This window comes from Apteryx rowi, unplaced genomic scaffold, assembly GCF_003343035.1.
Source record: "Apteryx rowi isolate R43461 unplaced genomic scaffold, aptRow1 scaffold_381, whole genome shotgun sequence".
In the NCBI taxonomy this organism is placed as follows: domain Eukaryota; kingdom Metazoa; phylum Chordata; class Aves; order Apterygiformes; family Apterygidae; genus Apteryx; species Apteryx rowi.
Window position 1 is genome coordinate 28,059 of NW_020450319.1, and position 16,478 is coordinate 44,536.

At 47.1% G+C, this 16,478-nt stretch overlaps 1 protein-coding gene and 1 long non-coding RNA gene across 2 annotated transcripts; one reads left to right on the forward strand and one right to left on the reverse strand.

Annotated features, from left to right (window-relative positions):
- The first annotated feature begins 1,667 nt into the window (after positions 1-1,667).
- Positions 1,668-4,761, forward strand: TCF21 (transcription factor 21). The gene is made up of 2 exons (XM_026074236.1): positions 1,668-2,276; positions 4,090-4,761. Exons 1-2 carry the CDS (start codon positions 1,827-1,829, stop codon positions 4,177-4,179), a joined length of 540 nt encoding a protein of 179 aa, XP_025930021.1. The 5' UTR covers positions 1,668-1,826; the 3' UTR covers positions 4,180-4,761.
- A 3,190-nt stretch (positions 4,762-7,951) lies between these two features.
- Positions 7,952-16,154, reverse strand: LOC112970148. The gene is made up of 3 exons (XR_003254905.1): positions 15,860-16,154; positions 10,183-10,239; positions 7,952-8,454 (listed from the first exon to the last, which is right to left on the reverse strand). It is a non-coding gene; the product is annotated as an uncharacterized LOC112970148 (long non-coding RNA).
- Between the last annotated feature and the right edge of the window lie 324 nt (positions 16,155-16,478).

A 16,478-nucleotide genomic window follows, 5' to 3' on the forward strand; every position in this document is an offset into this window, starting at 1 on the left:
AAGTCAGTGAGAGATTTTTCTGTGGCTTCAGGGACCTCGGGAATAATTGTGGAGCTACTACATCCCACATCTCAGGCTGTATATTTTTGCCCAGGATTATGTGAATCCTCAGGTAAGCTGCTGAATAACTGGATTTTCTCCTGCAATCAGACCAGTCATTGTGGATTTGTGTCCAGAAAGATCCCACTCGGAAGTCTAGCCCAGTTCTTACTCCCCCATGTTCAAAGCTCAGGCTGCTGAGGCATCTGTGAGTGTTCAGGAGGTGTGTGAAGAGGGAAGGTGTGTGAGAAACTTCATGCTTCACTGGCCTCTTTGGACTCCACATGTGGGTTTAGAGAGTCACACAGGGAGGAAGAAGAGCTAGACCAAGGCTAAATGCTTTAAAAAGCCTGCTCTGCAGAGACTGAAGACATATGTACATAAGGATCATAACTGCAGTATATATCTATTCATTCAAACTACTCAGTAATACGCTCATTCACACTAGTGGTAAAATTCCTGTTGGACCTCACTGGTAGCAGAGTAAGGCCTAATGTGCTCATTTTCCCACAGAAAGGGCCTYATCTTGCCAGTGTATTCAGGCAAAACTCCCTCACTTTTAAAAATGCACTAAACATCAGACAGACAACAGCTCCACCAGTATAACAGAGTGAAATGCTGAAGTCTGCCCTGCAGTGTAACTCCCAGAAAAGGTGTTTTTTTCTACATGATGTCTATCATCCAATAAACCTCCTCCCCCTTCTTTTTCTTCATTTCAGTGCACACCATTGCCGCCTTATCCACAGTCACGATAACCCTCTGCAGCGTCACAGCCCTTTCTCTGGATCCGCTCTGTTCCGCGGGGCTCCGTGGATGGCAGGGAATTCGGGTGCACCATACACCTGTGGATTAGGGCAGCCTTTTTGCTGTCTACAGATGGGGGAACTCAAACAGTGAAAGAGGTGCACAGGAAGGTCGCACAGGAAGCCTGGAACAAGTCAGCTCCTCCTGCCTCCAGAGTCTGTGCTTTAGCTCTGAAGTCCATGCTGCTGAGCCTCAGAGCTCGCTCTTCCTGGAATACACTAGTAGCTGGACAGGATGCACTCTCAAATATAATCATCCACAAATCTCTCTCAGATTAGGTTACAGGGCAGCGTTTAGACGGCATGCATTACAAAGCTCCCTGGAAGGCTTTGCTGGTGGATCTGCTGCTCTCTCTGCTCATGACCCATTTTGGCTTTCATCAAGAATCATGACACCAGCTGCCTGGGTCATCTAGGAGGCAGGGAGGGGGAGAGCAACCCTGTGCTGGAAAGGGAAGTGGGGAAGAAGAGGAGGAGGAGGAAGGGGGGGTATAGGAAGACAGAGGGGAGAGAGAGACAGTTGCTTTGCTCCACTTGTGAAGATTTGAATCCCAGTTTTGAGCTCTCTGCAAACATTTGCTGGGATACCTCATTCCTTGTCCTGTGCAAAGGTCTGTGATTGGGGATGTGGTGTGCTCAGCAGGCAGGGCCCCTCCCCTGGGCTGGATCCGCCTCTCTTATCCCCCAGATAAATTACTAGTGTCCTCACTAAATTCCTCAGCTTTCTCTCTCTCTCCCTCTCTCTCTCACTCGCTCTCTCTCACACACTCCCTCCCTCCCTCAAACACGGGCAAAGCGGGATTGGGGGGCGGGAGGGCGGGGATCCTCTCTGGACTGGTATTGTGCCTTAGTGCTAAGGGGGGGAGGGAAGGGGAGGAAAATACTGGCGCCCCTTCTCTCCTCCACCGCCTTGAAGTAGGTTCAAGGAGCTGCCCTTCCCTTCCCCCCCCCCTTTTCCGCTGGTCCTTTGGCATCTTCCAGACCATGTCCACTGGGTCCCTCAGTGATGTGGAAGATCTGCAGGAGGTGGAGATGCTGGAGTGCGATGGCCTGAAAATGGATACTAACAAAGAGTTTGGGGCTTCCAACGAGAGCAACGAGGAGGGATCCAATGGCGAGAATGGCTCCCCTCAGAAGGGGAGAGGGGCCTCGGGCAAGAGGAAAAAAGCTCCCCCCAAGAAGAGCCCTTTAAATGGAGTGAGCCAGGAGGGAAAGCAGGTCCAGAGAAATGCTGCCAACGCCAGGGAGAGGGCGAGGATGAGGGTCCTTAGCAAAGCCTTCTCCAGGCTTAAGACCACCCTGCCCTGGGTGCCCCCAGACACCAAGCTTTCCAAACTGGACACCTTGAGGTTGGCCTCCAGCTACATTGCTCACCTGAGACAGATCCTGGCCAATGACAAGTATGAGAATGGCTACATCCACCCAGTCAACCTGGTAAGTCGCGGCCCGCCGGGGCCAGGCACTTTGTGTGTGTATGTATGGGGAGAGCTGGGCGAGGAGCTGACATGGGGTGTGTGCGGGGAGACAAACCTTCACTGTACTTCTCACAGCGAGWCTGGTGCCAGCCTGTGGGGTGGCAAAGAGTTACTCTGTGAGGGGACAGACTTCCAGCTGCCCTCCCTCCCTGTGCCCCATGAGCTGAGCGTCCTGGCCCCATTTGCTACTCCTTGCAATCCTTTCCAGGGCAGGGGTGCAGGAGCCATGCGGGCCACAGATACTCAGGGAAAAGCTTTACTGTGCCAGAAATACCTCAGAAACCTCAGCAGGTTGATGGCTCAGAGGAAGATTTCTATCTTCAGGTGGGTAAGTATGGGAATTTAGGTAGAGAAAGGTGCGTTTTAGGAAGGAACCAAACTAAGGGATTTGTTCTCCACCTCCCCCTTCTTATCCTGGTGTCCTGCCATAGTAATTCACAAGCCCCAGATTTTTAGAAACAGAGCTCTTGGGGCTCTGCTCTCATTTGCTCTGATTTGCTGTGTCCAGGATGTTTCTCCTACACATGTAAAGTCGCAGAGGAGAAATAAACAATGACCTGGACTCCTAAAGAGGGGTATCTGCCCCAGGCACACTCCGCAAAGCCTCCCAGGGCTGCATGGCAGTCACTCCTTCAGCTGCGACCAGCCACAGAAAGTTCTCCCGGGCAGCCCAGGGTCCCCCCCCGCTGTCCCCGGCCGCCAGAAACACCCAATTTTCCAGTTCTAAAAATACGTGCAACTGATGCAAACCGCGGCCGGGTGAGATCCACCTGGGCTCCTCTTAAACATATAGCATTTACATTGACCGCATGTGCGGACTGCGCCTGATAAACGGATTGCAGAGATTTGGAGACATTTCACTGCGATTCAGCTCTGCCTTTTGAGCTGCTTTTCAAACGCTCTGGACTCTGGGGGAAAGTATATTACCCGCTGTGTCATCTGATAAGGGCTTGGGAGATGTCTTTGGCTAAAAAACAAAATCCTCAGAACAACAACAACAACAACAACAACAACCACCCCCCCCAAACCAAATACTCCCCCCTCCACACACAGGCACACAAAATCTTGCCTCTCAAGCCGTGGGAGGCCAGGAGGGGGTTGGCGGGGGGGGCGGGGGGAGAGGGCTGCTTTGGATGCTGGGGTGCCGAGCTGCCCCGCAGCGAGCGAGCGCTGCGCCCCGGCGCCGCGGGCCGGGCGGCTCCTCGGCGCGAGCAGCCCACCAGCGCCGCGGCCCTCGGCAGGGGATGGCACGGCTCTCGTCGGAAAGAAACGAAATTAAAAAGCTCCCCAGCCCCGGTAACRGCAAAACCCGCAGGGAGTGCGCGGCGGGGCGTCGCGCTGCCCTTCCCGGGTTGGGGAGAAAGGGCCGGGGCGGCTTCGGCTCCGCCGGGCGGCTCTCTGCTCCCTGTGTGCGGGGCGAAGCGCTGGCGTTTGTTTAAAATACCCGGCGCAGCCTTGCTTCTGGAACGAATAAAATAGGATTCATCACTCCACGGACTCGTATAACCGCCGGGGGAGAGACGAAGGCGGCCGGGCGGCGAAGCCGCGTTAGCTGCCGGTCGAAAGACAAAAGGGCCGTCGCAGGACCCAGCGGTAACTCCGCCGGCCCGAGCCCCTTTTAGGGCTGCCACAGACGTGCTGAGCCAGTGCATGCCGGGCTACATTCCCCGGGGCACGTCTGGGATGGACCCTCAAGCGAAATAACCATTGCAATGTGCATTTTTACATATTTTTTTAACCCCCTTCCCACCCGTGTCTTTTCCTGGCTACAGACTTGGCCTTTTATGGTAGCCGGCAAACCCGAGAGTGACCTGAAAGAAGTGGTGAACACAAACCGCTTGTGCGGCCCGACAGCATCCTGAGCCCACGGCGGCACCCGAGACCACCGTCCCCGCGTGGCCGGTGAGGGTGGGCGGCGGGCGCGGGCAGAGACACGCACCGGCCCCGCTTCTGCCCCCGGGCCCCGGGCAGAGCGGCGGGGAGAGCCCCTCTCCCGGCAAGGAGGAGACCAAATGTACATTAGCAAAGACTCCACCCCGAGAGATCCCGACTATATTTAACTTTATTAAATGTGTGTACAGTCGAGTGTCCTGCAACAACAGCCTTGCTGGTTCAAGCGCTAATAGAGAAAAGACAGAGTTCAAACAAAACCTACCACTCGTGTATCTTTTGTCTGAGACTTGTGAAATATGTAGATGCCTAGAATAACTGACTTTGACAGTCATCTCTATGAAGTAATTCACCCTAAAGATATATAGATATATTTTCTTCGAACAGGTTTTGCTCTATTTCTGTGAATAAATCTTCCTTTCCATTGAACACAGAGCAGTGTAATTTTCGTTTCCAACTCTCGTTTCAGTGGGGGAAGGACCGCGCCTCCGACTCTCTGCAAGCGACCGCGGTAGCATAGAGCGATGCAGGGCAAACCCACCTCTTGGAGCCCGGGCCGCGGGGGAGGTTATTTTCTTACTGTAGAAGATTTGGACCAAATCCCCGGAGGGAGTTTCGGGGGTCAGAGCAGAGCGGAAAGGGGCGAGTAACGACAGGAGAGGGGCCTTAGGAACAACACCGACCAGCGGCTATGAGGCTGGCTGCTTTTTTCGTTATTCAGGCAGAAAATAACCCCAGAAGTGCAAAGTCGCGGACTTTAACGTTTCCAACGTGGTCTGAAGCCGAACGCCCGCGGGCGCGGCCTGCGCGCTGCTGCGGGGCGCCCGGCGGCGGCGGCAGCGGCAGCGCCGAGCCCGGCCGGCCCGGAGCCGCCCGGTGCCGCGGCGAGCGGGGCCAAAGCCCGCGCCGGGCCGAGGGGAAGCCCCGTCCCGCCGGCCTCGCCGGGCGGCCGGCTCCCAGCGAGTCACTTATTGATGAAGTGCAGTCAGACGGAGGATCCCCCTCTGGCCCCGGTTCACGGTGCCGAGAATTTTTAATTTAAACATCTCCCCTCTATCGATCAGAGCGTCTGTGGGAGATTAGGCTGAGATAAACAGGAGTGCAGGGCTCTTTCCCTGCACCGGCAGAGGCCGTAGGCAGCTGATGCGCCAGATCCCACCGAGCTGTTTAATGTTTCAGGGTTATGACCGCACTGTTTACAAGATGTCTTCGGTTATTTATACTGTTATTATTAGCAGAGGGGCTTTAAATTTCCGCTTCACTTGCTCTTTCAATATCATCCCTCGGTTCCGTTGGATACCTGGGTACTTTCTGGCAGAAAACAGGCACCGCCGGGATCCCTGGCGGCGGCCCCGGCGCTGCCCGCGGGAAAGGGGAAGCGCGCCCGGGCCGAGGGGCCGCCGGGCACCGGCGGGGCGGGACGAGGTGTCGGGGGCCCCCGGGAGCCGCGCCGGGCGGGGGGAGCGCGCCCGGCACCCGGGGCAGGTCYTCCGCCCCCGGCCGCGGAAACGGGGCGCAACCTCTGCCGGCACGACGCGAGTCGGGGACCTTCCCTGGGGGCTGCAGCCCCCGCGGGTGTCTCGCACAGGCGGGTGCTGAACCGCCCCGGGCACCAGTGCAGGCTGGATTATATTTCTTTTCATAACCTTCCCCCCCACCCCMCCCCACCCCGAGTTAATTGGGAGATGTAGTTCGTCCTCCAGGCAACCCAAATTCACCACTCGGGTTCATGCATAGGCTACGTTTAATTAAAGCTACTAACTGAGCTGAGAGAGTTGTGCAAACATCACGGACCTCGTTATGGAAAGGGCCAGGGCCTGTTGTACCGTCTTGATGGTTTTGAATGGGAGAGCTGTTTAATTTCACTTTTTTCACAGCTTTATCTCATCCTGCACAACTAAAAGCAAACCTCCTTGCCTGGTGTAACCGTATGCAATTTCACCATCTTGAGTGGGCTGTGCCAAATGACACATGCAGTCACACACACAGACACAAACACACAAGGATTTGACTTACTACCGAACACATCACCTAGGCATCCCTTGAATATCCATAGCTCTTGCTGAAAAGGTGAGCAACTCTGCCTTGGTAAGCACAGTTCAGAGGGTTGATCTCTTTGCCATAGGAATTAGCAAATTCAGTGAGAATTTCTGTTCTTTTAAAGGGAGACAGAATAGAGCCCCCTGACATTAAACTCAGTGCAAATGACTGATACAGCAAACACATATATAATGTTTTAACTACTGAATTTTACCATAGAACTGAAATTAACCTTTGAATTTAACCATTCGAAATCCCCACTTAAATCCATACTAACTAATGCCTGTCCAAGACCCAATGCAAGGTGCTGTTGGTCTTCTAGAAAGTGGAAGTTGATGGAAATCTGGGATGTGCTTAAAATTAAGGGTTAAATTCTAAATTTTTTCACACATGCTTCTTTGCAATGCTTCCTAACTGCACTCAGCATTCCTTCCCACCCTCTTGGTCCAGCCATATTCACTGTTCATTTGCCCCCTGAAATGCAGCATGGAGAAAGAGAAGGGAGAAATGCAGTTGTCCCCCATGAAATGTGAGGAACACAGCTGTAACCATGTACAAAAAGCTGCACTGTAAGTGGAACGGTAAGAGGCGGCACAATTATTTCTCTTACTACTATTCACTTTTTCTAGCATTGCAAGCCTCTTTGGGAATAAAATATTCCTCAAGCATCCTTCACCTTGCTCATTCATTTCCTCTGAAAAACAGTTCAGCAACAAACAAAAAGGCAAATAGCAACAAACAAAAAACAAGCAACATGCAATAAACAAAAAGGTAAGCAATGGCTTACTTGGACTGCAAAACAATTAATGGCTTTAAATCCATTTTGAAGACCATAAACATATTTTTCAAAGGCATTTATGTGGTTTGTGTACACTAAGCCCACTAACTTTCACTAAAATTTGTGTAAGGGCATGTCCCAGTGTATTGGTAGTTGGCTTCAAGGGCTTAAGTTTTTTAGATGAATTAAGAGTCCTACTCAATATCTGAAGAGAACAATGAGTTAAATCATTCTTCCCAGGTGCTGAGTGAATTTTGCAGAAAAATAATTGCAAAGAAAAAATGCATGTTTAGTTTGATTGCAGCAATTGATGATTTTGAAAGGAACTCACAAATCTGCTATGGGGGGGAAAAGGGGAACAAGTTTAAATATTGATGTCGCTGTTTTTTAAATAAAATATTTTGCTTGCTTGCTTGCTTTTTTGTACCAAGTGATACATTTTAATATTTACTGAAATATAATTACTTATAGCCTTTTTTCCATGTAGAAACAAAGGTGACCTGATTTAGCTTTCTGTACCTACATGGATGCATGTGCAGCTGTGTGAGTTTATATATCCCCTTCTAATAATGTTTGAACTCATTGCCTGGTTTCAGTTGAATTTGACAGAGCTCTCAAAGAAAACTAAATTGCTACAATTTTTTTGAAAATAGGCAGTCAAATAGAGAAGAGAAAAATCTTTTAAATTCTCCAGCTAAAGGAAACGTTGCAACATGAACTCAACCCTTATTAGATACCAGAGAATCCACAACAGAAAGTGCCAATTGTAGGTGAAGCTTCAAACACTGCTTCAATCACAAGACAGAAGTTCATAGAAAATCAGACAGTACTACTTATGGACCTATGTGTTTTAAGATAAGAACTTCTAAAAATAGTTTAGCCCCATATGATTTATTATTATTATTATTATTATTTTGTTTTGGCAGGAAAATCAGTTCCACCCAATTCTTGACACCCATTTTTTGGTTCAGCTAGTGACTAGAAAAATCACTTATTCACCCAGCTGCAATCAGAACTTAAGCTTCTGGGTCTGGAGCTCACATTATACTGACTAGCAGCGATTTTCACAGTTCATAAAATCTTCAAGAGCAAGCATTTTTTTCCATTCCTTACAGAAAATAAGTTTTAGGCTTATCTTATCCTTTCAATGTGATGGAAATCTGCCAGTCTGAAACACTGCAGTGGCAAGAAAGCCACTTTGCAGACATCTGTACAGTCCCTTGCTGTCTGGCACTGACTGGAGCAGCTAGGCTGAGATGATGTTCATGCTCCCCAAGTTGCAAGGTGCAGAAGGAGTACATACACTAGATAGCTTATTCTTTTACGTGCCTCCTAGTATGTAGGCTGAAATCGCCAACACACTGTGGTTGTTAAAAGTCATACAAAATCTGTGCGTCTTCTTCTGTAGGAGAGCTGGTTTGAATCCTGGCTGTAATGACATGAATACAAATTCAGGTTTGTTTGAAGCATTTGTATTGGTAACCCCACAGTTGGGTCTGCCCGGAAAAATATATTTCCCTGTAAATGAATCACATGTATTTTCCAAAAAGAATCTTTCCTGAGACCCCATTGTCATTATTATTCATTACTATTTGTAGTAAAAATAACGCAAAAGACAATAGCTAACTGCAAGTAATAAGCAGTCTATCTGAGAACAAAACTCTCATCTGAGGGTATAAATTGATAAAAGTACATGGTATTTCTTATTTCTGTCTGCATTGCTGAATGTAGATTATCACTCATAGTCTCACAGAAGAGACAGGTTTTCAAAAGAAATTTCAATGAAGAAAGGGAAAAAAAGACATATATTTGTGGCAGAAAACCACAGAAGATCCTATAATTTCTATGTATATACCTGCATAGAAAAATCTAAATACAGAATTTCTCCTAGCATCCAGTGATTCAAATTGTCCCAATTCATTGCTAGCCTGTATAGCACTGACTACTCCCAAAGTAAGGCTGTTTGCCAAATCGAGACCCACAGGGTAAATACAACTTTATGCTCACTACTCATCTGTGCATTGCTCTATGCTCTGTAGTCCAGAGTGCATTATGGAGGGGAAGTGACACAACCGCTAATAATGGTATCCTTGTCCCTAGTGCTGCGAAGCTACTGGTGTGTTGTGGCTTGGTGAACTTCTGTCACCCCTGAGAGGATGTCACAGGTCTGACCTAAAACTTATACTCCAGAAGGGATAGGAAACAAGCATTCTTTGCTTGTGGCTCATTGCTTTGCAAGGACTGCTGCTGGCAGACTCCAAGACCAGCAAAGTTCTGCAAGTAACTGATTTTTTTTTTTTTTTTAAGTCCATTTCAGATCCTAGTGTATCTGACCTAGCTACATAAAAGTGACTTTGAATAGGTCTAGCCATGCAGTCACTGCATTTCCAGACTGTGGCGTGGACATACCCTAGGATGACAGCAGTCCTGAGATGACGTATTCTGTTGCCTTAGAGTTTTGCCCTTAAACTCTAACTTGTAAACAGATTAAATGCATTTTCAAGCCTAAACGCATGCATGTGTAAAGCTGCATGGTCCTTAAATGAGGAATGGAAAGATCCAAACCTCCTTGCAAAGAAAAAAAAAATCACAACAAAAGCAGGAGAATGAAAAACAATGCAAATCCTTCCCTCACTTTAAGATCTAAGAGGCAATTTTTCCCTAAGCAAAGAGAAAAAAACCCAACCCTTATTTACATCCCACACTGCTATGTAAACTGTATCTAAGACCATATTCAACTGTAAATATGGATTATCTATACACTCAAGTTTTTTCTCAGTTTTGTTTACATGCTGTTTAAGAAACAGGGACCAGGAACACTAGGGAAAAAAAGGGAGAGAGCAAATTTGCTCCAGGAAGAGCCTCTATACAGCTACACAGACAGGAGAAAAGAGGAAAGGGGAAAGAGAGGCACAGAATAATCTCTCTTCCTCTGGTTACTACTGCTCAGTCCTTGTAAAAGGAAAGGACAGGGATGGGAGGAACTATCAGCAGCTCCATCACAGCCGGGTGGAGTCAGACCACCGGGGAGAAGGAAAAAGGGAGTCTGAGAGCTGCAGCTGCCTTCTCTGGGAGGAACATCTGCGAAATCCCGCGCTGCAGCAGCAGAGGAGGAGGAGCGGGCACAGGCAACAAACGTTCCCAGGGATGCACTTACACAGATAACTGTTCCACTGGATGGCTTCCCAGATTGCTGCAACTGCACATCCCTCCCCTGTCAAATATGAGGCAAAGACCATCATGTGTGACAAGCAGTCCAAGTGACAGATGTTCCAGCATCCTGTTTCTTGTGATGTTTTTTGATGGCCAAGTTGACCAGAGAGGGAACAGTCTTTCCTCAATGATAACATGCTGTTTTGTTCTTACATAGGCCTTTTATACTGCTGGCAGCAGTCAATGCAGAAATTAAACAGGAGATGGCAGTTAACTTGGAGCACGTGTCATCACCTCATGACCAAACGTTCTTCTATAGGAGGCCACTATCATTTTACAGATGGGAAAAAAATGAGGCATAGAAAAGACAAGTAATTGTCTCACAGTCACACGTAGGCTTAGCGTAGACTTAGGAATAGAGGACAGCTCTTCTGGTGCACAAACTTATAAGCTGTTCTCCTAGGCACTTTAAAATCACAAGGTACTTCTGCTCTTTGAAATCAAGATAAAGATAGGAATGGGGAAGGCTTATGAAAGAGTCCTCTCTCTCAGACTGTATCTACACTAGCAAGTGAAACAGGCTATGGACCATTCTCTGGTCCTGAAGGCCAGTGGTGTGGCAGGGCTTACATCCACACATACCTAAATTTTATTCCACTGTCAACACAGGGCGAGAACTGTCCCTGGCACACAGACTTCCCAAATCATGCTTGGACACTGTCTGGGAGAAAATTAGTTAGTACAGGCCAAAAGCACGCCAAGGACCATGCTATAACAATTGGGCAGCATCCAAAATAGGCAACATAGCCTGTCCTTGTTTTATTTACCAGCACAGCTGTAGCCTTAGAAGCTAAAGTGATAAAGGTACCTGGTGTCTCACCACAGCCTCATGCTCTTCTAACTTTTTTTCTTGATCAACCTGCTGTCTTCTTTTATGGGCCAGAAATTCTTAGTGGGGACTCTCTTTGCTATGTGTGTCTGGTACCTAATATATTTATTTAGAGGTCTCTAGAGGCAAGAGGCCAAATTCAAGAAAAGACATAACATGAGATTTAAACAAAATTTAAGCCACTATGTCCAAAATTATGACTTTGAAAACCCCTGTTCATTTGTTGCTCAACCCTAGAGGCTACTAAGCTCTGCAGTACTTCATCTGAGTTGCGAGTTTTTTGGTGCCAAAGTTTGACACAAGCCCTTGAAGTAACTCTTTCTTGACATCGTCAAGCAGCAACATTCTTACCTCATGCCTAAGCCTGACCAAAATCTAGAATTTAGATATATCGTTACCTAAGTCCACAAAATGGCTTGAGACAGCCATTAGGTGCTCTCTGAGCATGCTTAACATGTTTCGGCTGTGGTAGGGCAGCAGGGTTTGCTGAGGTTGATATTCCCAGATCACTTTGGATATAGCTATACATAGCGGAGGAAGTGACACTGTTGAGGAGCCAAAGTTAATATCTTTCTGTAAACTTTTCTCCATGCTCTTCTTCCTGCTCACCAACATCTGTAGTACCTTGGTCACCCCAGCCTCCTCACCCCATTTTGCCTCTGGAGCTTAAGAACATTTTGGTAATCAACATATAGGACCAGGAAGGTGCTTTAAGCACTACCTATACAAAATAATGCTCTAAGCTGGGTCAGAAACACCCAAAAGCCTTCTGTATTTGGGCTGCTGACATTGCTAACCCTCACAGAAGTGCAATCATACTCTAGATAATGTTTTTGTGTTTTCTGTGGAGTATGACTACGGGGAACTGTATGTTGCCATCTCCTTGCAAAGAAAATTCATCACCATCCAAGATCCTCATAAACCAACAATATAAATACAGATGCTGAGGAATACAGAAAGAAACTCTGTGTGTAAAAGCCCATAGGATAGGCCACACTCTTCCAACAGCTGAAGGGGGACACTCTGTATCTCCTACGAGACATCCAGAGTCTCACAGGACATAACCCTGGGCAATAGTGTGCTGCCTTCCGATTCCACTATTTTCTCCATGTTTAATATCGCCAACAGAGGTTAGTATGCATAGGTCGTAAGTACCATTCAGTTTTAGAAGCTGAAACTATGAATATGTATTAAATCATTGTAAAGTTTACTAAAGAAAAACCTCATCCTGATCATCTGCCTTTTCTTTTGAGGGTACTTTGCTGCCATTTTCTTCATATGTTTATATCATAAATACATTTATTTATGTAGTATAATATTTTATATATATTTATGTTACAAAATTATAGGTATATTATAAAATTAAACAGAAACTTGCTCAAAGTCTGAATACTGTGGATGTGGTTTTAGTGCTACTAATGCCAGAGAGGTAACAACGTAATAGAGTACACTGCTGGCATGAGTTATCATACTGAACATCCACCATATCATGAGAGAAATGTGAGAAGACTCACTTAACTTTATAATTTCACCTGATAAACTAAGCCCTGGAGCGAAGGATTCCCTCCCTGAATGATCTCTTGCCACAGGTTTAAGCTTGTTCCCTGCTGGCTGCCAATTTGTGGGAGATTTTTCATAAATAATCTGCAATATCATATGCACGTTGCTGATGATCATTCTGCCAAAGTTCATTTCTATGGAATTTCCAGGATATGGACTGCTCCTAGGTGCCTTTTCTTCAAATATAAAATATTATAAAATATATCACTCTTCCACACAGAGCCCACAGTATGTAAAATGCAGTTGTACAATACTCTTAATCCAGCCTTCACTGCAGGCTGCCTCAAGGGGCTGTTTGGTTCTCTTCTCCCTGCCTACATTTTCCCACAGCCTACTTTACACTGGATCTTGAGATTTTATGGCAAGCTTATCTGATTGAAAATGAACCCTGCAAAAACAAAAAAATCCAGATAATCAAGCATTTGTTTCAGTAAGATGAGTGATTTTTCTGACAGAAGGTTGTGGTTAGATCTGAATAACTGCATCACGAAACTGCATCTTCATTCACTCTCATTGCTGGAATTGTAACACAAAAATATATGCAGTGTCCTAAAGTTCAATCTATTTAAAGTTCAAATCCTTATTTTTACTACATAAATACTGAAGGTCCCGAGCAGGCCAGGATTCGATTCCGCAGAATGTTCAAGCACAATAAGCAGTCCCTCCCCCCATCTCCTCTTTACTTTCTGAACAACAGATTGAGAAACAAAGGATGAAATGGTTCAAAATCACACAACAAGGCAGGGACAAAGTCAGACACGGTATCCATGCCTTCCCTGTCTGATTTCAGTGTAGCATCTGAGAAGACAGAATATGCAATAGAAAGAGGAAAATGAGGACACAGTTCCTGCAGATGGGAAAGCACTAACTTCACGCTGGCGGAGGAAGCCGTGGAGCCAACTTAGAGAGTTGCAAGGAGGGATGGAGACCAGGAGGGGGAGAACATAAGTTCAGTCAGGTAATGGTGACATAGCCTGGGATTACTCTTACAGAGCTTGGGAGCACTGGCGACATTTAAAGTTAATGATGAGCTTTGTAACTGTATAGATGTGAAATAAAATCACATGCACAACTGTTGAACTTACATACAAAATTAGATAGCTGCCCAATAACCCCATTTGCATTCCATATTAATGTGATAATTATTTGCATGTGTATGCATATTTGCAAACATATATTCGGAGACGCAATCTTGAAAACATGTCCTAGTCCAAACGAGGAAACCTCAGTAGACAAAGCAGCCGAAAACTTGAAATGGTAAGGGTTTGTTTCTTCATCATTAAAAAAATATTTTCCTAGTGTCCAGTGGTGATTATGCATTTCTCTGGAACATGTGCTAGAAAAAGTTATTTCCTGAAAAAGTAAGAGCAGGTTTGTGGAGATGTTCAATGGATGTATATTTGCTAGGAGACATTTTGTGCCAAATTTATGTATGTATTTATGATTATGCTAAAAAAGAGCAGCCCAGTCAGAGCTCAAGGAAAACCAGAGTTTACAGAGCTTTTCTTCATAACTTGTCTATGCTATTCAGAAAAAGATAACCTTCCCTCTTGAAAACAAAAGTCAGCATCTCTTGCGATACAGCTATATAGCATCCCAAAAGTACTGTCAAGGAGAAGATATCATAACAATCTACCCCGCAGTAGCAGTGCAAATTGCAATGCCTCAGACCCTTTAGGCTGAAGATCATAAAGAACTAAAACAGTCTTAATACATTCCATAAAATTGCTGGAGATCCTGGGCAGGGTTAGTGAACTGTGGGAACAATTGCTCTAAATTCAGAATTCTTGTTTTCAAAAGCTAACCTCATTTTAGCATCTCCACCTAAGTGAAATGGTTCTGTTCTGTAACAAGCCACAGGGTGGCAGCCCTGCTGCACATTGGTATGAGCCCAGCCTATTAACAGAAAAGTAAAAACCACATTAAAAAGCAATACTGTCACTCATATGTGCTTAGCTGATTTGAAGCAGGAATCTGAAATAATTATTCTTGATACACGAACTTACTAATGCATTTCAAGGATTAAATTTAATGTAGCAGAGGAAAACATCCCAATTCTAAAGACAGAGCCTTCAAAATTAAGCTTCATGCTGTTCTCTCTGCCCTAATTAAAGCTATTCTACTATCACTTCACAAATGGAAAGAACATAATTACAGAATCTCAACTGCAGAAAACTGTCAAGCCCATGAATACTTTGCTCTGTAGAGATATATATATACACACAACTTTTACATAACGAGTGGTGTGCCTTTATAAACCTAAAGTTGACCTGACAACTCCATTTCATTCTTCATTCTGGGTGCTGGGTCCCTAGTTGGCCACAATGCACCCACACTCTTGTTCCTGCATTCTCAGCTGAAGCACAACAAACAGCTCTTCCAAAAGAAAATGTAAACATGGCCAAGAAGAGTTTGTTGCAGGCTCCATTCCCTGGAGACAGCACAGATGGGACGATGCCAGATTTGGAGGACTGCCCTGAACAGAGAGAACCAATGCCATCCCAGCTGTCCTCATTGTGTCCTCATGTCCCCTCCTGTCTCTCCTCAAAGCATGCACCAGGTGCTACTTTACAATGATTAAATAAACTGCATACTAGTAGACTGCAAAGAAGCACTTTAAAGTCATTTTGACACTAAAAACACAGCAAAGTGCTGAGGGCCACACAGTCCTCAGGGGCAGCCTCAAGAATATTTGGCCACTGGCTCAAAGCTTTGTTTCGCTTGGGTTCAGTAACCTGTTCACACGCCATGGGATTATACTACAGTTTATTACTGTCATCCCTCTGGTACTAAACCATGTTGCTTYAAATTGAAAAATCTTTAAAGCATTTATGAGAAAATGCACCAACCAGAATCCTGTTGCAGTGCTACATGCATGCATGTAACAGCAGTAGTGGCAGCGTGTTGTTGCAGTGAGTCCTAACTAAAGGTTACTGAACTGTGTCAAGACTAGCACTGACAATTTGGTCTGGTCAGAGTGTGTGGGCAGCAGTAATGCAGCAAGTGAGGCCTGAGCAACAAACTAGAGGTCTGAGAGTGAGTAGCCTCACAGAAACACAGGGCACCACAGCAGAGTTTGCACCATCTGATCTGCAAAGCTGCTCCTGCCAGTTTGTCTGAGAAGGAGCTACCTCAAACAACAGGGATATGATCAGGCCCACATCAGTGGGCCCTAAAACCAAGACTGTGGATGCACTGACAGCACATATATACACGGGCTGCCAAAGCTTACCAAGACCAGCCCTCCTTGCACACAACCACAGAACCACTTCACCGTGCAAGTGCTGGCACCAGAGAGCAGAAAACCAGACAAGAGGCCTGCAGCCTGGCCTCTACCGACGTTTTCTGGAGAACTTTGAAACAGCGCTGCTCCTCCAGGGCTTTCCACGACCAGGCCCGTTAGGCAGTAACGGATAAACGCCCCGCAAACACAGGACCTCGCCGCACTCGGGATCCCGGGGCTCGGCCAGCGCCGACGGAAAACCAGGCCGCAGCCGCGCGGGGACACGGGACCGGGACGGGAGGGCACAGTAACCGCCCCCGGGCCAGGAGGGGCCGCCCGGGGCCGCCCGTCGCGGCGCCCGTTAACCGCCCGGGGCGGCGCTTCGGCCTGGGGAGCGCCCGCCCCGCCTCCCAGAGAAGGGGCGCAGACGAAAGCGGAAATGCGCTGCTAGCGCAGCCCCCTTCCTCCCCGCCCGCTGCCAAGACTTCCGGCGGCCGCTCTAGCCGGCGCGGAGTCTATGCCCGCGGCGCTGGGGGATGTTTATTGTCGCAGGGACTCGGCCCAGGACCCGGAACAACAAAGGGCGCGAGCGACGGGGCCCGTAGCAACCGGCCCCTCGCCCCCCACC